The 26,844-nt window shown below is 35.5% G+C and overlaps 1 protein-coding gene across 1 annotated transcript in view; it reads left to right on the forward strand.

Moving 5' to 3' along the window:
- The window catches only part of FAM92A (family with sequence similarity 92 member A), a 27,597-nt gene extending 830 nt beyond the window's left edge, over positions 1 to 26,767 (forward strand). Inside the window, exons 2-11 of the mRNA XM_029923302.1 lie at positions 3 to 184; positions 250 to 484; positions 1,585 to 1,608; positions 3,367 to 3,435; positions 4,411 to 4,512; positions 7,723 to 7,728; positions 8,926 to 9,030; positions 18,170 to 18,283; positions 23,708 to 23,827; positions 25,675 to 26,767. Coding sequence (XP_029779162.1) covers positions 3 to 184; positions 250 to 484; positions 1,585 to 1,608; positions 3,367 to 3,435; positions 4,411 to 4,512; positions 7,723 to 7,728; positions 8,926 to 9,030; positions 18,170 to 18,283; positions 23,708 to 23,827; positions 25,675 to 25,758 — 1,041 coding nt within the window. The 3' untranslated portion in view covers positions 25,759 to 26,767. The remainder of the gene's footprint in view (positions 1 to 2; positions 185 to 249; positions 485 to 1,584; positions 1,609 to 3,366; positions 3,436 to 4,410; positions 4,513 to 7,722; positions 7,729 to 8,925; positions 9,031 to 18,169; positions 18,284 to 23,707; positions 23,828 to 25,674) is intronic.
- Positions 26,768 to 26,844: the final 77 nt, after the last annotated feature.

The raw sequence follows: 26,844 nt of genomic DNA on the forward strand, positions 1-26,844 counted from the left end.
AGCCGCCACCCGCAGCGGCGCAGCCGGCCCCGGCCCGGCCTCTCCGTGCGCCCGCGCTGTCCGGCCAGGCCCCGACTTGGGGACCTAGCGGAGGGGAACCCGGCTCGGGAGGCGGTGGGATCGTTGAGGGTTTGCTCCTTCGAAGCTGCGAAATGCCCCGGGAATGTTTGCATATCAAAATAACGTGGAGATGAAGCCAGTTCCTCTCTAATGAGAATGATTTGCGTTTTGTGTCATCTTTTTCTCTAGGGACACTCAAACCAGACAACTGCAAGATGCTGTCACAAATGTGGAGAAGCATTTCGGAGAGCTGTGCCAAATCTTTGCTGGTTATGTGCGGAAAACTGCCAGACTGCGAGACAAAGCAGACCAACTGGTGAATGAAATCAACGTATATGCCTCCACAGAGACCCCAAATTTAAAGCTGGGCCTGAAAAACTTTGCCGAGGAGTTTGCCAAACTTCAGGATTATCGACAAGCAGAGGTATGGAGTGAGGTCACAGCGTCATTTTATGAATGAGCCCTGCAGTGGTGGATGAAGGAACCGTGAAGACGTCCACTTGTAATCCACCTAACTCCGGTGGCGAACACACACTTGATAAACGTACATTTTCATGTAACTGTGTGAGTCTAAGGGAAGCTTCCTGTGATTTGTGATTTTACCGTTTTCAAACTAAACTTTAGGGTGTCCTGAAGTCCTGAATTTCCCCACTTCATTTGCCAGCTTTTGGCCAAGGGGTGGCTATTTACAGGGGGTAGTAAGCATAGTGCCCATGGGAAAGAAAAGGAGCAGGACTTGTGTCTTGTGTGCACGTAAGTATATTTTAAAGTATGTCTGGAGATGGAAGATGCTGAGAGTGGTAATATGAGTGAATAATAATTGGACAAGAGATCTTTGCTGCTTCAGTGCTCTGGAAAGTTAACCAATATTTCATTGGCCAAAAAAAAAAGCAGCAGTGATTTACTGATTTATATCATAGATACAAACTAGTAATGAGACTTAGTGGAGTGACTTTTGTGTCTTTGATTTTGCTTTGGAAAGGAGGGAACAAAATGGTGTCATAATTGTTTTTTTCATGAAAGTCCATTTTTACCTTTAAAACCTTGTAAGCACCTTCACTTATATTTATTTTAGGTTTCAAGATACAGGTTAACTGTCAGAAAATTGCCCAGTTAGGAGCCACATTGCTTCTCTTGGACTCTTCTCATTAGTGCTTTTGGTACTTTTTAAAAGTCTAATCCAGAAATTTCAATTATCAAAAAAACTCATAAAAACAAAGATAATGATCTTTGGACCTACACTTGCTATTCAAATGGAAATCTGAGTAATAATTAGGTTTGGGGGTACTTTTTGGGAAAAGTTGAGTTCCTGTCTATAATAAGCAACTCCCAGTTAAACATAACTGGGGACTTAGTGTTAAAAAATTATTTATTTATACACCCTGATAACCCTAAAAACCCATGTTAAGGCAATAATTTCAGTGTCCCTTTCTAGAAAACCTTTATGCTATTTGTCAAATAGCAAAGTGAATTGATTTACATTTGTTCTCCTTTTTTATTTCCCCTGCTTCCCAAATGGTGGAGGTGCTAATGAACAATGAACGAAAGGTAGGCACCATAAAGGAGAACAGAGACTTAGGTGGTCCTTGCACTGCGTGATCAGTGTACGGATGATTTGAAATCGCATAGACTAAACTATTCTGAGTATTCATTTCAATTTTAGGATTCCTAATATTTAAATACTCAATGAGAACTTGATTTTTTCCTTTTCTTAAAAATCTTTTACAGTGAAACATTCATACTCATTTTGTTTATAGAAAAACCAATATGAAATGAAAAGTACTGACTATATAAACATATGTCAAAAGAAATGCCTTCTTCCTGGGCCGCCTGGGTGGCTTCATCAGTTAAGCTCCGACTCTTGATCTCGGCTCAGGTCATGATCTCGCAGTTCATGAGATGGAGCCCTGCATTGGACTCTGCGCTGACAGTGCAGCGCCTGCTTGGGATTGACTCTCCGTCTTCCTCTTTCTCTGTCTCTCCCCTCAGGCTCTCTCTCTCTCTCTCTCAAAATAAATAAATAAACATTTTAAAAAAGGCTTCTTCCTCTTCCAAAAATAATGTTCATTTTGAGCAATAATGTCATTTTGTATTACTTGTCCTGATGAAGAAAATTTTAATGTCCAAGAGTTATTTTTCTTATACTATACTTACATACTTATAGATTTAAAGTTTGGGGCGGGGCAGGAAGAGGGAGAGAGAGAATCCCAAGCAGGCTCCTCACTGTCAGCACAAAGCCTGAATTGGGGCTTGATCTCATTAACCATCTCATGAACTATGAGATCATGACCTGAGCCGAGATCAAGAGGTGAATGCTTAACCGACTGAGCTACCCAACCGCCCCTATATTTGTCTTAAAAAAACCTGTTTTTCAGTGCCTTCCACTAGAACTATTAAAGAAAGTAATTACTCAAAATGAGATAAAAATTGTAATGTTTAAGAAAAAGTTTCTTTTTCAATTTTACAAAGAGTGCAAGCAGGGGAGACGGCAGAGGGAGAGAGAGAGAAAGACAGAGAGAGAGAATCCTAAGTAGGTTCCATGCTCAGTGATGAGCCCAACATGAGGCTAGATCCCATGACCCTGGGATCATGACCTGAGACGAAATCAAGAGTCAGCTGCTCAACTGACTGAGCCACCCAGGCGCCCCAAGAAAAACAATTTAATTCTAAATACAAAATCAACCTTGCAGTTTGACAGCTCAGCAACACTGAAACCATTTATCTTGTTCTCCAGGCTTTGGTAATTTACAAACGGCTTCCCAGAAAAGAATTGCAGCTAATACAGTGGTCTGTAAGCTTTTTTGTTTTTGCTTTCAAGAATTTGTCGTTTAAAATTTTTCAAATACGCTGTATCTTTCAGCTTCAATTTTCTTATCTGGAAAGTTGGACTCTTACTTTTGGATATTATATATAGAATATCCAACACTGTGATAAACACACTGACAATGGTAGCTGTACTAAAATTTGAGACGTCTTGAGACTTACCCAAAAGCAGCTGTGAGGTAGAAAAGTAATACAGAGATAAGCTTCTTAGAAACCTGAGACACTCTCTTGCCCTATATGAGGGACTTTTCTGCTTTCATTGTACTCTGCAATGTAACAGTTTTTATTGTATTTGAGTTTAGATTCTGAGTTTTATCAATTTCTGGTGATTATGCTTTTTCGTAAAGATAAACTGTGACATTTTAAAACATTACACTATGTAGTAATTATGTTTGGCTTAAAGAGCACAGGTTTTATTTCAGAATTTAAATTTTGATATATCTGTGTTTCTTTTCAGTTATATTTTATAATAATTTTCAATAGGTTGAAAGACTTGAAGCCAAAGTAGTTGAACCTTTGAAAGCTTATGGAACCATTGTAAAACTGAAACGAGTAAGTAAATTAATTTTTCCTACTATTTATTAGGTATTTTGGCAAAGAGGATGAGGTTTCCAATAATTGTCCTCTTGATAAAAAGTATAAAATAGTGTTTACACAGTTCTATTTACACACTTTATGAAGCATCATTTCTTAGAACTTTGAGAATAGTGAAATATTTTTATTGAGTTTACTAAGTAAATGATAGCAACATAAAACATAATTATAGAAAGTTTAAAATATTTAATATTTATAGCCCAGAAGGATATATGGACAGAACTTATTTTACTGAATGCATATAAGTTTATATTAAGTTTATATTTTTTTATTTTAAAGCAGGCAATGACAGGTAGACGAAAAGTGTGACAAAGCTCTCTTTTTTCTATTGAGGTTATAACTGGCATTAGTTTCAGTGATTTAATATCTGTATGTATACATTGTGAAATGATCACCACAGCAAGTGTAGTTAACATCCATCGTCACACATAGTTAGAAATTTTTTTTCTTGTGATGAGGCTTTTTAAGATGTACTCTTAAGCAACTTCAAAATATGCAATACAGTGTTAGTAACTATAGTCTCCAAACTGTATGTTACATCCCAAGTTCTGGTTTTTAAATCAGCTTTGAAGTATAATTTAGAGGCAGTAAAATTCTCCTGTTTTAATTGTTCATTGAGTTTTGACAAATGTGTATACAAATGTAACTACCACCACAGTCAAAATTTTATAAATGTACCTTTATATATATATGGTTATAGGTCTGTATTGAAATACCTTGGCTGTGTCATTATTTTGGGAAGATATTAAAGAAATGCACACATACATAGGCACGCTCACACAAAGACACACACTGATTCTGCAGTAGTAATAACTCCTGTGGTAGTGATACCTGGACCAAACAAGGAGTGTTTTCCCACTCTTAAAACAGAGAGTGTGTATATTTTACTTCTTAAATCAGAGATTTTTGTTAATCAAAAATCCCTATTTTCAGGATGACCTCAAAGCAACATTAACAGCAAGGAATCGAGAAGCTAAACAGTTAACTCAGTTAGAGAGAACACGACAGCGAAACCCATCTGATCGACATATTATTGTATCCTTTTACTTTTGATCTTTAAAAAAAATGTTTTGTAAGGTATGCCGTACAAAAGTAAATATATATGGAAATTCTGTATTTCTACTTTTAAATGTGCAGAAAATTTGAATATAAAAGTTGAAAAGAAACATACGCGTTTATAAATTCTCATTATAGAAATCAACTAATTTTAAAGAGAATACACCACCCAAATTCTGTCCCCTCATGTTTCATTATAGATATTCAAAAAATAAAACACTTATAAGTGTAGTTATTTTTATAAAAAGTTCAAAATTCTGAGGTTTTTTTCCACATGATGACTGGATATTAACTATAATATTAACTTAAAGATCTGTCATGAATCTTAACATATCAGTGCCCTGTCTGCCCTGCTTTCGAAGGAAGGAAAAGTCATTTTTCCCCAGTATGATCCCTTTCACCTTTAACAACAACAACCATGTGAAACCACAATTATGACTACTAGCCAAAGACCCTCAGGAGGTTCTAGAGTAAAATTGAGGTCCTTAGCTGAATACAAAAGGATCTAGATAGGACTATGAACTGTGACAAGGAAGAATGACTGTTACTTGAGCTACAATGTACCTTGTTCATGACTAAATAAAGGGACAGAAAATAGTGCCTGGCTAATTGCCAACAATTGGGATAGGTACAATTGTATAGAAAGTACTAATTTATCCCACTGCCTCTTTTTCCCATTCCTTGTGTCTCCTTCCTACTTCCTGAAGGTTTTTACTGCCTAGCTCAACCTATTAGGAGTGGCCCTACTGGGGGCGTTTGAGGTTCCATAACACCTCCATTCCTGAGGGGAATCCCTGGAGCAATAATTTGGGGCTGCAGCCGTTGCCTAGTCCTCCTTCCTTTGGACCAAAGGTACATAAGCCCAACCGTGGAATAAACAAAAATGGGCAGCCGTAGGGCTGGGAGTCCCCATCAGGGGGCTAGGACAGAAACATCTAGCTGATGCTGAAGATTCACCAACTAGATTATGGAGTCTGGGTTTTGAGCAAGTCTCGAGTGTTAAGACTTGTCAGACAATGCTGAAAAATTTATGACTGCCAACTAGGGATGAAGGCAGAGTGACCAGGTTGTCACTAGTTTTTAAGAAGTAAGCAAGAGGTCAAAATTTTCTTGTTTTGTTTGTTTGGAGGAGAATGCATGAAGGCAGAAAAATGTCACATCTGGAATCCCGAGCGGTTGGCAGGATTAAATCAAGGGTATTAGTGTGGAGATTTAACACAGAAATGAACGTTCCTAAGACAAAGATGTTTCTGACTTTGATGGTCTGTTGTAAACACTACTATGGAGGAGGCAGTCCTATACTGTAGATGAAACTGGTTGCTAGGTTCACATTGGGGGAAATAAAATGCAACAACACAACAGAGTACAGCTGTAGGTGAATTGCTTTGCTCACTGGAAAAGTGAGTGGATTTTGATAACCTAAGACTAGAAAATAAAGGACAATCTATATATAAACATATTAAATATAAAAATATTCAATCATAGCATTATAGAACATTTACTAAGATGGACCCTTAAAATTCATCTGACAGTTCAAAAGAAGCAAGCATGTTAAGTTCAGTATGTAAAAAACATGGGGTGGCTCTGATACAAGAGGATGGGATGAAGAAGAATCTCCAGGCTCTGCAGGCGTGCTCATCCAGCAAGGCCCCGGGTGGCTTTGGAAAAAGCTTCCTGTAACACAGTTTGGGAAACACCAGTCGGGCTCACCATTTTATAAGCCATTTTGCACTCATGGCTAATTTCATTAACCATACTGAAACTTCCAACTCACAAAGTTGTGTGATACTATTTTATTTATTTTTTAAAGTTCATTTTTGAGAGAGAGAGCATGAGCGGGGGGAGGAACAGAGAGGGGACAGAAGACCTGAAGCCAGCTCTGTGCTGACAGCAGTGAGGCTGATGCGGGGCTTGAATTCATAGGCTATGAAATCATAACCTGAGCTGAAGTCAGATGCCCAACTGATCAAGTCACCCAGGCACCCCTCCCAGTGTTTTAATCTAAAGCATTTTCTACTCAAATGGATACATTATAGGATTTTGAAGAATTTTCAGGGGGAAAAAAACAAGAAATAGAAACCTATGTCTTTGTTAAAAATAGCTGTGTTTACTTCGGGCGAGTTGCTGTGCCTGAGTGAAAGCATTTGAGACTTTCAGAAATGAACATTGGTTGGCAGAGTCGGGGAAGATGAAAACACAGGCGCCCCAGCTGTGTGCAGCCTCTGCTTCCCAGTCTTTTCCTGGTTGAGCCAATTCTACCTGCCTGTCCAATTTTTTTTTTTTTTAACTATCAGTAACTGGGGAGGGCAAAGACATAAGTCAGAAGGCAGTAGTCACAGGTAAAGAATTGCATGAGTCACATGTAATACCATTAAGAAATTAGTCTGCTTGAATATTCTCATTAGAAGGTTAACATGCATCAAATAACGGTTAGAAACTTTTTCATACCAATCTACAAAGGAGCTCTATTTTACTTTGGAATTTCCTGTGATAAAGTTATATTTTAGAAATCTCAAGCCCAGTGCACCTGGATGGCTCGGTTTGTTAAGCGTTGGGCTCTTGATTTCGGCTGGGGTCATGATTTTGCAGTTTGTGAGATCGAGCCCTGCATTGGACTCTGCTATGAGCCTGCTTGGGATTCTCTCTGCGTCTCCTGCACATGTGTGCACGCTCTCTTTCAAAAGAAAGAAACTTTTAAAAAAGTTAAAGTTTTTATGCTTTTAAGAACTTTACACCCTTATGGCAAATGTACACATACATATAAATGACTATTTTCAAATACTTAGGCTCTTAAAATTATGTGGTTGAATTATTCTAAATTCCTCTTTTTTAAGTTTGTTTATTTTGAGAGAGAGAGACAGAGACATTGCAAGTGGTGGAGGGGCAGCAAGAGAGGAGAGAGAATCCCAAGCAGACTCCGGGGCATCAGTGCAGAGCCTGTTGCAGGGTGCAAAGCCATGAAACTGGGAGACCATGACCTGAGCTGAAATCAAGAGTCAGACACTTAACTGACTGAGCCAACCAGGTGTCCCATGAGTTATTCTAAATGTAAGAGTATATCATCAATATAAAGTTATAATTAATGTATAATCGAATTGTAGATTATATAACTCAATGAGCATATGACTTTAATTTATTGAAAAAAATGTTCTCTTTGAAATGTATTTTTTCCTTTATGAAAAATTTCAGTCGCAGGTGGGTAATAAAGTGGTGTGTCAAGAAATGGATCCTAATAGTAAACTCTTTTACTTATTTCAATTTATACATCTTTTTGAAAAAGCAAGGGCTAAATGTCAAAACAGTATGTGTCACTAAACTTTGATGATATGCACACTTTTCCCATGGATTATTAAATGATGATATTTGATACTTTTGAGTGAATATATTACTAGTATAGGAAACAAAACTATATTAGAAAGAATTTAATAAAAAATTAGGCTATGTCTTTTAAAACCTCTACTGTTTAATAACAAAATCTTTTAAATATTTTTGGGCAACTATAGTGCTTAAAGTAAGAGATGCTTTTTTAAGTGAAATACATGAGTAGATTAAAAATGTTCTGTACTTTACAGTACTGTAGCCACTAGCAATATATGGCTATTGAGCTCTTGAAATACAATTAACTAAATGAGGAAGTAGTTTTTAAGTCATTAAATTTCACAGTAGCCATGTGGCCACTGGCCACCATATTGATTATACAACACAGATCTAGATAGTATGAGTACTTGTCATTACAGCATATTAAGCAAAGCATTAAATTTGCCATCTAATTTATTACTTACTGGTGTGTGCTTTTTGTAATAAGCATTAACTAAATGGTAAGAGTGCAATATTATCAGCTTCTAAGAAGAATATACAAATACACCCCATGCTGAAATAAATATTTGGTGTATATTCTACTATAGCTGATTAGGATATTATAGGATTAGAAACAGGTAATGCATTTGGAGGATTAGAAAATTGAAAATACTTAATCACAAGTCCATTCTTTTTTGGAGAATAAAGGGTTATAGAGAAGAAAAGAGAATAGAATGATAAATGGCAGAGACAGTAAGACAGGTGAAAGGAGTAGAAAATATAGAAAATTGTTTTATAGTAAACAACCCAAGGGTGACATGGGGGAAAAAATGGTTTTGCAGTAAGAAAGGGAAGGAGTTGTGTTTTCTTATTTGAGGTCAGGAATCATGTCACTGAGTAGAGTTAAAGTTCTTTATTCTGCATGTGCTTATTATATAGATCACTTTACTTTATGTGGTAAAATATATTCTTGAGCAATTTACAGTGTTAGACCAAAAAACCCATAGGGCAATTGTAACATTTACAGATAGGCTCAGTTGAATGGACTCTAACTTGAACTGTTTTGTATCTTTGGTTGGGAAATACGTTTTGCAGGCAGAAACTGAATTGCAGAGAGCTACAATGGATGCTACCCGAACAACTCGTCATCTGGAGGAAACTATTGACAATTTCGAAAAGCAGAAAATAAAGGATATAAAGGTAATAAAGTAACTGTTAAAGTTTGAAACATGTTTTCTAATCTTGTTTTTTGTTTATTCAAATGTATGAGAAATTTAAATTATTCTGATTTTTTTAGCCCAGTCTATAGGAAAAAGGTACTATAAATAAAAATCTGTCAGATGTCATTTTCCTATTTCCTCAGATATTCAACTTATTCCATTTCTATTTAATCAAAGAAAGATAACATTTACTTTGTTTTTGTGCATCCAGTGCTGTTACAGGCATTTTATATGAATTCTCTTTGTAGCAACTTCATAAGAATGAGGTGGTGTTATCCATATATTATATAAAATTTAAGCAGATAGAAAATAATTTACCCAAAGTATCATAGTCAAAAATCTGAACTATAAACCAATTACATATTTTAAAAATCTGTGTTTTCCATTATAAAATACTCATTAAATGCTAAGAGCTAAATATTATCAAATAAATAAATAGGCAAGGGTAGCTGACCACATAAATTTGCATCCACCATGATATAGTGTCACAAGAATTGCCTTATTTTATTGCAACATACCAGTAGATTTGACATCTTTGGGATTATGGACTTCAGAAGTCTTCAGTGACATTTTTCTATATGCATCTGGAAAGATTTGGAGGATTGCTTATGACCATATTATGTCCTTGAAAACAAGTTAACTAGGCTGCAAATTTTCTGGGAAAGAGCTTTAAAGAAAAATATTTTTTGTCATTTTACAACTATTAACAAAGAAAACATCCTGCTTTCAAAAGTTACGTTCTTATCAATAAAATAAGCACTGTCTGCTATTTAGTTATATCATTCCTCTTTACAGTCCATGAGACAACATTCATTTGCACCTTTTCCCCCATCACAGTTTTAAAGGACTTCAGAACTTTGATTTTTTTCTGATAGCTATGCTCAAAAGTCTCTGGTTTGGTCTTGAAGACCAGCACCCTTTTTTAAAGCCGCTAAATGCACTCTGCTCTCTGCTTTGTAATGATAGACTACCACTCACGAAGGCCATCTGAGGAAGCTGCCCCGAGACAGCCCCCATTTACTGCGGTGGGACAGTGTGGGCAGGATACTGTCGTCGCTGGTCTCCTCTCGGAAACTGAGGGAGGAAGGAAGGGTATTAAATAGCTTTATCCTGAACAGTGAGAACAGACTTGCGAGGTGTGCTTATTCTGTTGCCACTTGAGGGCGTCTTCCGTGATGGCAGTCTGATCTCTCTCTCCCACTGCTCGTCATACCTGCAAAAAGTTTCCTTGTACACATGGCAATCTGCGTCCCTGACCTTTGGGCTCACTTCAGGCGCGACTACCTCTACATGTGTTTTTAATTTCCCTAGTGACCACCAGGTACAATACAGGCAGAGACAGTGAGTGCAGAATTCCCAACTGCAGTTCCTAGCACCTGGGACTTACTGAAACATTAGGACGTAGAAAGAGGGATGGCACAGGGGCGGGTGCGCAGAGAAGGGCTTCGAAGCTTTTCTCTTTGCATACCGTATTATACCCTTACAAGTCTCTTGGTGGCCACAGTGTAAGACGGGAAGAAACCTACTTTTTAGAAAATTGAGATAGAATTCATCACATAATTTACCCATTTAAAATGTACAACTCTATTTTTTAATTTGTTCTGATATGTGCAGTCGTCGCCACTCAATTTTAGAACATTGTTATCACCTCAAAGTGTAAGACCTAGTACTTCACTGCTCCCCCACCACCCCCCAGCCCAGCACTAAGCAACCATCACTTACCTCACATCTCTATGGATTTGGCTACTCTGGACAGTTCATGTGAATGGAATCATGACATGGTTTTTGTAACTGGCTTCTTTCACTTAGCATAACGCTTTCATTATTAACTATACATACATCTATATGTAAATTAGCTGTATACATGCTCTCATGTCACAGAATGTATCCTGTTAGTATAATCCATTCCTTTATATGGCCAAATATTCCATTATATGAATATTTCAACATCTTGTTTATCCGTTCATCCATTAATGGACATTTGGGTGGTTTCTACCTTTTGGCTATTGTGATTAATGATACATCATATACAAGTTTTTGTATGAACACAAATTTTCATTTTTCTTAGGTATTCCTCTAGTTGAATTGCTGCATCACATGGTATAACCCTATCTTTAATCATCTTAGAAACTGCCAGACTGTTTTCCAAAGTGGGGGCACCATTAGGTTCGAATTTTTCTGCATCTTCACCAATACTTGCTGTTCATCAGACTTTTTCATCACAGCCATCCTAGTGGGTATGAAATGATATCTCATTGTGGTTTTGAGTTGCATTTCCCTGCTAATGGTTATTGGCCATTCGTATGTCTTCCTTGAAGAAACGTCTATTTAGACTCTTTGCCCACATTTTAATTGTGCTGTCTTTTTATTATTGAGTGGTAAAAGTTCTTTATTCTGGATACAAGTCCCTTTTTAGATCTATGGTTTGTAATTATTTTTTCTCATCCTTAGGGTTCTTTTCACTATCTTCATAGTGTTCCTTGAAGCAGAAAAGATTTTATGCTTGAAGTCCAATATATTTGTTTTGTTGCTTATGTTTCTAGTGTCATATCTAACAATCCATTGCCAAATCTGAGATCATGAAGATTTATCCCTGTTTTCTTCTAACAGTTGTATAGTTTTCAGAGTTCATTTAAGTCTTTGATCCATTTGAATTAATTTGTATGTATGGTGTGAGCTGAAGGTTAAACTTCCATCTTTTTGCATGGGACTCCAGTTGCCCAAGCACCATTTGTTGGAAGAAGCTACTTTTTCCCATTAAATAGCCTTGGAACCCTTGGTAAAAATCAGGTGTGATGGCTTTGTTTCTGGACTTTCCGTTTCATTGATTTGTTAGCCTATCCTATGCCAGTACACTACATTGATTAGCATTGCTTTATAATGAACTTCAAAATCAGGGTGTGTCAGTTCTTTTGCTTTGTTCTTTTTAAAGTTTGTTTTGGCTATTCTGGATCTGTTGTAGTTCTGTTTGAATTTTAGATCAGTTTCTATAAAGAAGTCAGGTGGAATTCTGGTAGGGATTGTATCCAGTCTGTAAATCAATCTGGGGAGTGTTGCCATTTTACAATTAATTTTTTCAGTCCATGAACATGGGATATTTTTCCATTTTTTTAAGTATTCCTTAGTTTATTTTAACCATTTTGTAGTTTTCAGAGTATAAGTTTTGTGCTTTTTTCTCAAACGTTTTCCTAAGTATTTTATAACTCTTCATAAATGGAATTGTTTACATAATTTCATTTTTGGATTGTTCATTGCAAATGCACACAAATATAATTGACTTTTGCACACTGATCCTATATTCTGCAATCTTGCAGAATTCATTTTATATTCTGCAACCTTGCAGAATTCATTTATTAGTGCTGATGGTTTTTTAGTAGATTCCTTAAAATTTTCTACATACAAGATTATATCATCTGTGACAACCTACACTTAACTACAGAGCCTCGTGATCTATCAAACTTCCAGAAAGGAGTTCCAGAGGTCAAAATTAGACTCTGTTAGGGTTCTGAATCTCCATTTTATACATCTCTCCTCCTCACTATCAAATTGTTTCTTTTCCAAGCCAGACCTCATCTGAGATCTTTTATAATAAGGAGGGATGCCCAAATTCCAGAAGTTTCAAAGACAAGTCAAAAAGGATGACATTACTCCCCCCCATATTGATTTTAGCATGTCTTACATTTCTGTTTATGATAGAAATTCTTGGAAAAGTAAAAACCATTGATGCCACTCATAATTTTGGGAAAAACAAACCTACAACATTCTTACTCTTACCTTAGATCAGGCTACTGCTGCAAATGGGGGCAGAACTTCTGGTGCCTCTAACCTCTCTGGGGGCAGACATGAGTGAGTGCTGCTGATTACTCACTACTATGTTGGAGATGGGTTTAACTGAAATCCATCTGAATTTTGGTAGCAGTAAAAGCACAATTTAATCAGTAAGGTAGTACAACTTTTAGATAAAGACTTTTCATAGGAACCTTGCAAAAAATAGATCTTTCTGAGAAAAGCTGGTATGGAATGTGGAGGAAAAATCACAATCCCATTGGTTTCCCAAACAATAGGAAAAGTCATCAGTTGTATGGTGAATGTCAAGGAAATTTCAGACTTATGGAAAGATCTTGACCAGGGGTCACTCCTGGAACAGAGAGGGACAGGAATTCAGTATGTAACAAAGTAGCTGACATGAGCAAGAAACATCTTCTAAATTTTTAATAGCTTTATTTTTCTTATAACTAAATATAAAATAGCCACAGATTTTCTACATGAAATTATTAAGAAAAGTGTAATAATCCTACTACTCAGAAATAATAAGAGCATTTTGGTTTATGTAATTACAGCTTTTTTCTATGTACATATACACAAGAGATAAGATAATAAAGATTTCTTAGGCATTGACTATGTTACATATTCTATGCATTTTATTAACGCATTTACACTTCTTTATGAGGTTTAACATCTTTATGAGGGAAGTAATATCATTACCCCTATACAATTATATTTAAGTGAACCATACTATATGTAGCATCTTTTTAAAATTTAATATATCATAGACATATTTGCTAAGAAACAGAGATGTGTATCATCCTTTTGGCATCCTCATAGTTTTTGCTATGGATATATATTACTTTATCTAACCAGTCCTTATTCATTGATATCAAGGTTATTTTTGTAATTATATATCTCATTGCATCATTAAACAGACTTTTGCTGGTCCAGTTCTTTTGAGATAAATTAACAGAGTGGCATTTCTGATTCAAAGAACATATACTCTTTAAATTTTGATACTTTCTGTCTAAAAGCTTTAAACTCCTGCCCACAAAGTTTTAACTGGTTTACATTTCTATAAAATCTACTTCAGCAACCCAATATATGAATGATGAGTAGTAGTATTTTTTAACAATAGGTGAAAAAAATTAGTATAATCTTAATTTGCAATTACTACTGTTAATATAATATTCTTTCACATAGTGACATTTATTTCTTCTTTAGTAAAGTGCCCACATTTGTCCTTAGCCTATTTTTATTGAGTGTTGGCAGTTTGCTTAATTTGTTAAAAATCTTTATATTGAATTAACCCTTTATAATAAAGAGAAGATATGTTGCAAATGTATTTTCCCATTTTGTTGTTTATGGCGTGTTTATGCCATAAAATGTTGCCAGGTCTGTTGGTCTCCTTTGTGGTTTCAGACTGGGTGTCATGTTTGAAAGGTTGTTTTCATCCTCCAGATTGTAGTAAATACTTGCTTATATTTTCTTCTAGTATTTGAAAGTTTTAAAAATATTTTAAATATTTAAACATTTTATCTGGCAGTTGTGTTTTGCATATGGTATGAGGTAGATATCTAACTTTATTCTTTTCAAGTAGATAAAGTTCTCCTGGCATCATTTATTGAATAGCCTCTCCTCTAGTCATTATTTCCCCTTTATATGCCAAAATGTTGTTAGACCTTTTATGACTTTTTTGTTAAAGTCTTGCTTGCTAATTAAACCAAGTGGAGGCTTTAATATTAGGATAAGGAACATTTTCTAACTTAGCAAGTTTACTTCTTGAGCTGACTTGCATTGAACACTTTAAATTACCATACTATATCTTTTCTTGGATTATGTCATTTAATCTTAACCCCCAAATTTATGAGTTTGATACTGTTCTTACCCCCATTGTACAGAAGAGAAAAATTAAGGAAAAGTACAGAAAAACTGCTTAATATTACATAACTGTTATGTTTCAGCTATGATTGAAACCCAGATTTATCTAAATCCAGAGCCCATAATCTTAACTACTATATACTATCCTGCTTTACACAATATTTGTCAACAGAGAATTTCAGATTAGCTCCCCCTTCTCCTACCAATAAAAATTAGGTATATGCCCAAATTGCCCTCTAGTCACACAAAATAAAATTGAAAAGGGGAAAAAAAATACCTCATTAATGCTTCTGTCCCTGATCATACTCACCCATTGCAGAGCGATTACATGAGATCAATGAAAGCTAGCTAAATTTATTTGAGGAAAATTATTTCTAAATATGATTAGGTCCTAAAAAGTTCCACCACCCTTCTGGTGATTCACTGAAATTATTTTATTTCAAAAACATGCTTTTTATGTTCTTCTTATACCAATTATCACCTAACTTTTCTATTCCTTCTGCCTATTTTCAAATGTTTTGTGAAATTCTAACTAGAAAGAAAAAGAATATAACTAATTGGCAGTATTCCCTCCTCACTATACTCAGGGATATAACTCCTCTGTGATCATCTTTAGACTTCATAACTCTTGGGTTAAAAATTTCAAGTCTGGGATACTAGATTACCAGTACTTCTGATTTTCATCATGATTTCTGACAGAAAAATAAACAATAAAAAATCAGTAAGGCCATTCTCGTCTCATTTAGGTATTACAATACAGGTTTTGTTAAGAAATAAAAGTTCAGGGGCGCCTGGGTGGCTCAGTCAGTTAAGCCTCCGGCTTCGGCTCAGGTCAGATCTCACGTTCGTGGGTTCGAGCCCCGCATCAGGCTCTGTGCTGACAGCTAGCTCAGAGCCTGGAGCCTGCTTCCGGTTCTGTGTCTCCTTCTCTCTCTGACCCTCCCCCTCTCATACTGTCTCTCTCTGTATCAAAAATAAACAAAACATTAAAAAAAAAGAAGTTAAAAAAAAACAACTCCCTTTAAAAAAAAAAAAAAAAGAAATAAAAGTTCAAACCATAAAGGATTAAACCAAAGCATCACAAAACCTGAGAGTGATTTCCCCTCCACCTTCCAAGTAGTAAATACTAGCCATTTATAGATTAAAGATAATTTGTAAAGTACTTATCACTAATTGAAACTAAATTTGAGACTGGAAAATGGTAACTGACTCAAAGTTGATCAATGTCTTTTAAAATAAGAATGCAGTAGATTCTCCTATTAGATGATATGAATAAACAAAAATAATGTAGCTTTCTTCAGTGACAGATCTACATATTTTTCAGGGCTCACTTACGAGCTAAGGGAATGTAAATCCTATAAATGTTAGTATTAAGAAATGGTTCGTTCAGAGAGGACACATTCAGAGATTTTGACCATCAGAAATTTAATAACTGTATTCAAATATTTGAAAAATATTTTAAATTATTTTGAAACGTTTGCATATTCCACAAAGTTACCTCAGTGGAATAGATTTGAATTAAGTCTAAGTCTGATTTAAGTGTAATAAGATTTTAAATATTTGGATTTCACTAGTTATTAAATATTGTGGCAGTCTATTAAAGACTTAGAATGTCCACTTATAGAAACATTTAAAAATGGGAGCAATACCTAACTCACTTGACTGGTTAAGCCTAATTCCCTTATTTGAGGCTATTTTATTTCTCAGGTACTTTTATAACATAAAGTAAATACCTTGTCTTCTCTCTCCACGTAATAGATCCACAGAAGTAAACAGATGGTCTGTAAATACCCAAGAAAGAAAAACTAAAAAAGAGAGTTGACTATGTAACATTGTAAAATGTGATTCTCTAGTGTACTTAGCTGAAACAAGTTTAAGGGTTTGTTGTAGAATTCTAAACCTAAATTAATGAAAAACAACTTCTGTTCCAGCCTTGAATAAAAAATAAAGTCAAACTATGTCCATATCTCTTACATAGTTCTTTATTTAGTAAATGTAGGAAATCTCTAAATTTCAGATTCAGAAGGAAAGACATAAACCTGTGCTTGATTATTTCCACCTGAAGTGAGCTACAGACCAAGAACCAAGTAGGAATCTTAAGTGTTTTGGCTAGATTCTTGGGCATAATACTGCTTTTTAGTCAGTTGCTAGTCCAGTATACCAGAACCCTCTGACCTATATGAAGTGACCGTAAGAGTCACTGTTAGTCAGATTTGTGTCTTATCGCAGAGCCTTATCTTTTTAGGCCAGAAGGGATACTTTCAACTACAGATCTGTTTCCACTGAGTAGAGAGCAGAAGCCTATTAGTACTCCCTTAAATATTCTTCTAAAATCACAGGACGCTAAGATACCGGGAACACTGTCTTCCAAAGCGCAAGACCACTCCTATCTGAGTGACTAACACAGGAGACCAGGAATGAAGAGAAATGGGTATTTGACTCTTGTCTTTTGTAACCCATCTCTTTTCTCTTGCCCCTTTAAGGACAATGCCTTGGTACTTTTTAACTTGTTCTTATTCTGCCCACTCCTCTCTACATTAATGCTCTGATTTTTTTTACTTTGATAAGAGACAAAATAATTAACAAAAGGATAAGATCCTATTTTATGGAAAACTTGTCCGGTTTGTATCCTTTCCTTACTTTCTGATTATCTCACTCCTGCTTAGATCAATACGCACATCTCCATTCCTTCTCTTACCTCATTATTTTCGTTATAAGCGTCATCATGCTCCATAGAGTTTACAGGCATAGTTTATTTGTGAAGGAAATGATGAGTTCCAACAAGAAGAGCACAGTACAATAAGCAAGAGCTATATAACCTTTGAAGAATCAGACCCAAGTCACAACATTCTAGCTGTGAGCAAAATGAGGCAAGGCATGTTCCTGTAAACTGGAAAAGCTCTGTGCGAATACATGGTACCATTATCAGTAGTAGCAATATAATTACCAAGTAATTCCTTTGTGGTTAGAGAATACACCTAACACGTAGAAACAGGATCAGATGTAATTCCTGTCTAAAAAAAAACATACTATTGTTTCAACATCGCTTGGAGTTACCAGAATACCAAGTTCAATTTTAGTATATGTGCTGCTGAAGCGAGCACTAAAATACCAACTTCAGAACTGACTTGCTTTATCTAATATAGACATATGGTAACAGAGTACATATGGTATACATTTTAGTCAGGTTATTTTTATCACAAATGTCAATTACAAGGTGTACAAAGAACTGACTTATTAAAAAACAGGAAGATATGGTGAGATAAAAATTTTATATAATTTCAAGGATGTGCTGCAGAAAATCTTTTCAACTATTTTTATTCCCATTATCTTTTGTACTTCATTTGCCCTGTGGAAAAAGAGATACCTCTGTATTTCATAAAATGCCAACACTATTATAAGGAATAAATTTACTAAATTCACAAATTCACATGATTGTTTAAATTCAAATCTTTGTGGTTTTTTTTTAGACTATATTTTCAGAATTTATCACTATTGAAATGTTATTTCATGGCAAAGCTTTAGAGGTCTATACTGCTGCCTACCAAAACATACAAAAGATTGATGAAGAAGAAGATTTGGAGGTAGGACTATCTCTAAGTTAAGTTCTTCTATTAAGAGGAAAATATTAAAAGAAAGCATTAGTTTGTGTGGGTAAAAATATCTTAAGTTTGAAGACTACAACTGTTTATGTTACTGTGTGCCATCCCAAATAGCTCAACTTTTATGATTCATTTATGATTTTTAACTTAACAAATTTACCATGGTAAAGTTCTAAGAGTTAATTTATTAAGAGCTAGTTGATAAGGCCATCATGTGAGCTAACGTGTCGTTCTGACTGGTGATGTAAGTCACGTAGGTGTGCTAACCGTCCCTCCGACTGGTGCCGCCCGTGGCTGCCTACGCTGTGCAGAGTGCCCAAAGCTTCCCATGCGCTTTCTCATTCACTGCTCTCGGAACCTATCGCGTAGGTGCTGTTGTTAGCCCACATTTTACAACTACAGAAACAGGTGTAGAGGCTTTAAGTAACTTAACTTGACCAGGCCACTTGCAGAATCAGGATTCTAACCAGCTTCGTGTGATGTAATCAGTATGCGATGAAATAAGTGGAGGTTTATAAGGCTTTGCTTTGTACGGATAGTTAAATGCAAGTGCAAGTGGCCAACTAATGTTAGAGCATCAAGCACATCTGAAGAGTAACCTTCTTACCTTCTAAAAGGGAGACGTAAAGGCACAAAAGTATTTTTGCTGAAATAGATAAAATATTAGAGACAGACTTTGTCCATATTCTCACTATAGTAGTAGTGCAAAAGACCAGATAGTCTCAAGATAGAACCAGAATTCTCTATTAATAAGTGATGGAATTTGGGAGGATCTGCCATTTAACAATTTCGAAGATTCTCCAGTTGCTTATTTATGAACTAATTATCCAGAAAGAGTTCACCTGGACCTTCTCTTCCCACTGCTCCCCTGGTACCAGAAATTTAATTCAGCAAAATCAGATTACAGTTTGACTACAATGAAGGATACATGTTTTAATATATGTATATTAAAGGGTATATGTTTTAATATGTGACATTTTTCCAATGTCAAAATCTCCTCTTAAAGCTTTATATCAGTTATGCACACATGATCATATTTCTATTTATTGTTTATCAATAGATGGCTTCCTAAATATCTATTCCTCCAAATACTAAAGCTAAGATTTCTTAACTTTCACTCCATTCATGTCCTGCCTTTTAAAAACAGATCAAGCTTTTATCTGTCATCTGTAAAATAATAAAATAGCAAATGTTTATATAGTTATTACTTTGGACAGCTACTGATCTATATATTTTAATTACATTTTGATCTTCCCATCAACTTTGATAAAAGTACTTATTGTCCTCATTTCTATGAAAGAGGAAATTGAGGCAGAATTAGATAAAGAAATTTCTAGTGTGAGAAGTGTGGTTCTCGATGAGTATGATGGGCACCAACCCCTACAATGAAAACACTGTACCGACAGGCTCCAAACAGACCCCCTACTCTTCCTACAAGACTGGAGTCCTCTTTAGAAATATCTTCATTCTCCTTTTTCTAAAGCCATGACATGCCATTTGTTAACTCCCACTGAAGTTCCTTCAATCCCTTTGGATCCCAAGATTCTCTTTCTCATTCCGGAGGTCCTAGCTAGGTTTTCTGTGACAGCACTTCTCTTACTACTATTCTGAACCAGCTGACGAACTAGCTGGTGGGAGGAGAGATTCATAAAAAAACTAGAGCTCTCAGGGCTGTGTGGTAGACACATGTGTGAGTATCAACACCCCGACTCTCCAGCGGGTAATACTGAACAAGTTCTCCCTTCTTCAGCTTCCTTGTCTCTGAAGCGGAGGCACAGTGTGTACCTCATAAAATGTTCATTCAACAACTGTTTCCTGAGCACCGGTTACTTGTCAGGCATCACTCTGAGGATTTAGTATTATAAGTTAGAGAAGGTCTGAGTTATCAAAGCGAAAATTTAAAAATCTACCATAGAGTTCAAACATTTAAAAAATATACAGGCATACCTCAGAGATATTATAGCATTCGAGACCTGTGCAACAAAAGGATATCACAATAAAGCAACTTAAATGCATTTTTAAGTTTGCCAGTGCACATAAAAGTTATGTTTACACTACACTATACTTTATTTTTTGAGCCTTTTAATTCCAGAACAGTTAACAGTGTTATATACTATAGTCCATTAAGTGTGCAACAGCATTAGATCTAAAAAACAAAAAGGTGTACATACCTTAATTAAAAAATACGTCATTGCTAACAATTGCTAACCACCACCCGAGCTTTCAGTGAGTCATAATCATTGATCACATGTCACCATAAGACATCTAATAATAATGAAAAAGTTTTTAATATTGTTAATAATTACCAAAATGTGACACAGAGACACAATGTGAGTAAACACTGTTGGAAAAATGGCACTGATATACTTGCTTGAAGCAGGGTTACCACAAACCCTTAATCTGTAAAAGAAACAGTCTCTTTGAAGCACAGTGGAGTGAGGGGCAGTAAAATGAGGTATGCCTGTACTGTGAGAGTATTTAAGTTTTGTAATGTGACCAGTCCGCAGAGAAAAAATAGTGTGCTGTGAGTATATGTAATGGAAGATTCTAAATAGTTTGGAGAATCAAAGAATGATTTCTTAATAAGTCTGAGGGATGCATAGGAGGATGCCTGGCAACACCTTTAGGGCAAAGGATACAGATACAAACACAAAGGTCCTGAGGCATAATGAACTATAGGCAGAAGCCGTTAGTGTTCTGCCAGACAGCAGTTGTGGAGAGAAGCAAGCAGGCTGGGGAGAGTTGTGGGACCAGGGAAAGTAAAATTCTATCAAACTGGTACCAAGAAGAAAAAGGATCTTTTACATATAGGATTTCTTGGGGACAAGTAGGGAAATATGTAGAGGGACAGAGAAAGAACTTGCTGATCTTAAGTACTTCATGCTTTATAAGGACGACTGAAACTTACTATGGCAATAGCTAATTTTTTGCTGTTAGGCATCTAGTTATATCTTACCTTACTTGTTCTTCACATAAAAAAGTACTGTCAGGTTCATTTTCCCCTTCAAAAGATCACCTCTGTGCAATCACTTCAGAGCATCTTGAGACTCACTCCTAGAAGAGATCTTGGACCATATTGGGAAATGCATTATTGCCAATAAACATTCCTGTAAATCTATTGTTTTGCATTAAGACATTAATTTTAACGTGTAGCTGGTTTAGACTTTAATCTCATGGGTGTATACTGTCTTCCATTTCCTACTTTTAACTTCACTTTGCTAGGACAGTTAAAAAAGGAATGTTGTTCTAACAAAAATACTCCCTTCCAAATACCAGTTGATTAATGAGTCATCCAGTTTTTATATCATACCAAGATACATGTTCCTGTAACCTAGCATCAAAACGTAATTGGCATCAAGACATAATTGGATCCTCAGTGACATGTTAAATAACCTAAATAGCATGTCTGCATTGTCCTAAAACATGTCTCCTCTCCTGAGTTTAAGTTTCACCTCTTCATTCCTTTTGTGTCTTGTACTTCTCTAAGGCTTAAAGAAATGTACAGAGACATCCCTTAGTTTTGAGTCTTTTATTCCCCAAAACGTGGGGATTAAGGTCATTCATTTATAACGTTACAATCTTAAGCTAGGAGGAGTTGCAAAGATAAAACAGGGCTCTTTGCACTGGTATTGGAAATAGATATATTATCACAGAACAATGAAATGATGGCTGTACTGAGGAATAAGCAGTAGGCACTGTTGACTACAGAATGCGAGAGAGCAGAAGATGGCATGTGACTTGGCTCTTGAACGATGACTGTACTGGAATTTCAGCAGAGGGATCCGCACTGCAAAGGCGTAGTGTAGCATACTCTGCATGCAGGTAAATAGGCCTGAAGTGAAGAGTGATGGGTAGGTTTGAGTGATGTCAAGCCTTGAGTGTCACTACTTGGACTCTAGGTAGTGAGGAGCCACAAAGTTTTTTAATAATCATACTTTGGTCTTAAGATAATTCTAAGTAAACTACAAAGAAAGATGTACAGAGTCAATAAATTAAAATAGAAGTGCCTCAGATGAGAAATTTAGGAAGAACGCCCAGGATTATAGTTTGGTCTACTAAATGTATAGTAATATCTATCATTGTCAAGGTGAATGTAGAACTACACTGTCCAACACAGTAGCCCCTAGGCATATGTGGTTAAAGTTAAAAGTTTAGTTCCTCATTCATATGAACCACATTTCAAAGGCTTAGTAGCCATATGTATCTCTTTTAGACAGCAAGCATTTCAATCATCATCTCAGAAAGTTCTACTAGACATTTGGTCTAGGAGAACAGATGATAGTTATGCAAGTTAAGTATGGCTATCAGAAGAGAGCCTATAGAGATCTGGGTGAAGGGTAGCCATCAAACACTATATAGATAAGATCTTCAGAGAAATGGGTAAAAAAAAAAGTGGCCTTAAGGAAATCCTTTAAAAATATTTAAGGTATAAGTAGTAAAAAAGGAGATGTGAAGAAATAGGGCAGCTAGCACATGAAAAGAGTTTAGAGATGGCATGCGTGGAAAAAGAAGTTTCACTAACAAGGTCGGTGAAGATCAAAGGTGACTTTGGTGATTTTGGGCAGGAACAATTTCAGTGGAAGGTGAAAGTCCACTTGTAGTTTTTCAACAAATGGAGATGAAGTAGAATATCTGAGAAGTTTTCTAAGGAGTAACATTATATCTTGAATTTAAAAGAATTGATCTTGAGCTTGTTTGCTGAGGGTAAGAAATCTGTGGAGAAAGAAGGCTTTTCTTTTTTGAAGTTTTAGATATAGAAAACATGCACCTAGGAAAGACTCAGAATGGCATTAAATTAAAAGGGGGAGTAGGGTTAAAAAATTGAGGAAAAAGGGAGTGAAGTTGAAGAAATTCACATCTGACAACCTTACATATCAAGTCTATATATTAGAGAAATGGGGGAAGACAAAAAATAGATAGGCTTAAGAGTGGTATTTGGAACTGTTGCTTTAAGGATAAAAAAACTAACAAAGGTGTTCCAAATTCTAGTGAGATATGATACACTATCAGAGTACTTCAGTGAAGTTAAATTGAGTTGAGACAAGCAGAAGACAAAGAATCAAAGGTATGACTTGCAGCCTCCCTACTGGGGAGCATCATTTTGAGGGTAGGAACTTTTACATTTCCTCAGCGAAAGCTCTCAAGTGGTGGTTTCAGGACCCATCATCATCTTAACCTGGTTCAAATAAACTACAGCTTTCATCTTTAAAATTTTACTTTTTGTATTTAGTTTTGTAGGGTTCTTTTTTTAATTTACAATAGCTGAAATTTTTTTCCTGGGAGGTGGAGGTGAGCAAGTAGATGTGGTTGCTTTAAAAAAAAATCTTAACTAAGGATCTTAACATGGCTTCCTAGAATTCCATTGTTTGGTACCTACTTTATAATGTTGCTTTATCATTGCAACAGGTTTTCCGGAATTCTCTGTATCCACCAGATTATTCATCCCGCTTAGATATTGTAAGAGCAAATTCAAAGTCGCCTCTTCAGAGGTCACTGTCAGCTAAGTGTGTATCTGGAACAGGTCAGGTAAGCTAAAAACCATAATTCAAAGGAATATGAGCAGCTGCCTTTGGTGTTGTTCGATAAATTTTCCATAAGTTACCCTTATGTCCTGACTTCATATAACCTACCCTCTTTTACCCTCTTAAATGATTGGAGTCATTCTAAACTGAGTGGAAGATCAGGCAGTGCAGCTGTTATTTCTTACATTGTATACTATAGCACATAACATTCTGGACTGCAGAACCCTTGAGAACAGAGGTGGACAGGACAAGAGAATGCTAATCTAGATTTGTTCTCAGATATATTATGAAGAGCACAGATTCTGAAGTCAAACTGCTTAGGGTTTAAATGCCACTGTCATGACTTAGTGAAAATTACACCTAAAAAAATCTTCTTGCTTAACATTATTGTAGATCTGGAAGCACATATCTTTATGTAAAAAGTCAATTCTCTCATTTCTTGTATATCCAGAAAGCCTGAGTTATCTGATGTCTAGAACTGGGAGGGTGAACAGCCTTTTTCTTTAAGGGGCCAGGGAGAAAATGGGCCTAAGATCTATGTCCCAAATAAGGGCAGCCATAAACAATACATTAACTTGTCTTTAATGGCAGTGTTATAATACCTTATTTACAAAAACAGGAGGTAAAATGGGGTATAACTTGGCAACTTCTGATCTAGAGATCTATACCCTTTTTCATATCTAGCCTTCAGAATTTAAAGTTGGGCAAAATAGGGGCACCTGGGTGGCTCAGTCAGTTAAGCATCCAACTTAGGTCATGATCTGTTTGAGTTCGAACTCCACATCAGGCTCGCTGCTTGTCAGCACAGAGCCTACTTTGGATCCTCCATCTCCTTCTCTCTGCCCTTCCCCACCCCCTCACTCTCTCTCTCAAAAAATAATAATAAAATAAAATTGAGCAAAATATTCTCAAAATAAAACTTATAGGTAAATGTGACCCAGTGTCTTCTATTTTCATTTGGTTCTAAGCATTTATTTAGGGCTTTATATGTATATGTCTCTCTGCCTCAACTTACATTTTTATTATTTATCAAAATAAAGTGCCTTGCACATAAATTTCATATATTTAGTATTATAGTACATCCAAAGTTTGTTTCTATTTAGAGCTAATAATGTTATTACTAAAATTAGCTAACAATTGTGTCATACTTTAAATTATATTATCCTAGCATTCTTGACCTCCACGCAAGGGAATGAGTACTGTCCTGAGCATTCTAAAGATGTTCAGCATCACTAGCCTCTACCCACAAGATGCCAGGAACACCCTCAAGCACAAACCCCCAGATGTAACATTGTCTCCAGACATTACCAAATGGGCCTTAGAAAGGTCTGAAGCAAGAGGACTTCCCAAGTGGCAATGGCCAGGACTTAAAACCAAGTAGTAAATTCAGACTCATTCCATTTAAATGAGAGTATTAAATTTTAATATTTCAGCTGCCTAGTTGAAATATTCTTGGTATATTTTTTGCTGTCCCTTTGATGATTCTCATTCAAATGCCCATTTTTGTGACCTATAAATTACTTAACCTAAAATATTTTCAATATCTATAGCATACTGATATGTACTTTTCTCTGAAGTATTTTATGTTATTGAAGTAGTGGTACCCAACTGGAATTGAATGGTTAATTACATGTTTTTGTTCAAAAATATCCTGATAAATGAATGAAAAAGCTCTGTGACTGTTTTCAAACTTAAAATATAATTCAATAGGGAATTTTCATTACTAAAAAATTATCATCTTCCTGAAACATTTGTTCGATGTGACCTTCTCGATAAGGGCATATTAAAAACATACCAAGTATGTAAAAATATTTTAAGGTAATATTTTTTAAATGTGTTAACTTTTAACAGGTATCCACCTGTCGACTAAGAAGGGATCAACAAGCAGATGATGATGAAGAGGATGAAGACTTAGATGTTAGAGAAGAAAATTAATTTTCTTAAAAAAACTTCACATTTCAGTTTTCATCTTGAGTGACTTGGAATCCAGAATTACTAAATTGTAAAACTTTATACTGGCTTCATACCCGTTAAACCTCAAAATGAAATCCTCCTGAAAATGAAAATTAAAGGAAATTTATGCTGACCAAAAATGAAGGTTTTAAAAAATATTACACACCAGTCATTTCAACATCCTATCTAGCAGTATGTGACTTATGTATAGGTGCCATTAAAAACAAATTATGTATTCCAAATGTATTTCATATTAATGCACTATACCTAGTTGAGGTTCCAATAGAAGTAGATGACCAAAAAAAGAAAAACCAAAATCTAAGAATTTCACTTGCTTTCTTTGCTTTCATTGCCAAAAAAGGGTCTTTTGTCATTCTGATTAGGTACAAATTCTGTTCCATAAAGCCTTAATCAAAAAGACAAAGGTTTTTTTTCCTTTACTTTTTTTTTTTCACTTTTACTACAAACTGAAGTTTCATTATTTGATACATAATTTACTTTTCAACAAGAGTGTCATTACTTTTTATTAAATGTAATGGGACACTAGGATATCAGTGTCTTAAAACTACATAAAGCATAAATTTAAGATTCAAAAAGAAAGCCACATTCAGCCTGATTCTGGTTTTAAAATGAAAATGCTGTCATACTAAAGCATTATACACGGTACTATAGCTTCTGGAAAGCTGTAATTTGGTGGAATGTTCCCTAAGAAACATCATGGAAAACCATAAATCATTTAAAAGTCTATAAAAATTTTACCAAACTACCATCTAATTAATGAGCATACAGTTACTTTTATTCTTGAAAACAATCCATTTAATCAGAGCCTTTCAGTATGTCCAGTATTTTTGTTCCTTTGGATGGGGATTGTACTTTTGTTATTTCATGGATACCAGTCAAGCATATAAAAATTACGAAATTTATAAAATCATTTGGGATAACACAAAAGGGCACTATTCATAACAAAAATAAAGACTTTCTAGAAAGCTTTTTTGACTTTGTTATTCATGATTCTGTTAACAAAACACTGCTTCCTGAGAATAGTCCTAAATGATAAAATTACTTCAA

The sequence above is a fragment of the Suricata suricatta genome, chromosome 15 (assembly GCF_006229205.1).
Source record: "Suricata suricatta isolate VVHF042 chromosome 15, meerkat_22Aug2017_6uvM2_HiC, whole genome shotgun sequence".
NCBI lineage: Eukaryota > Metazoa > Chordata > Mammalia > Carnivora > Herpestidae > Suricata > Suricata suricatta.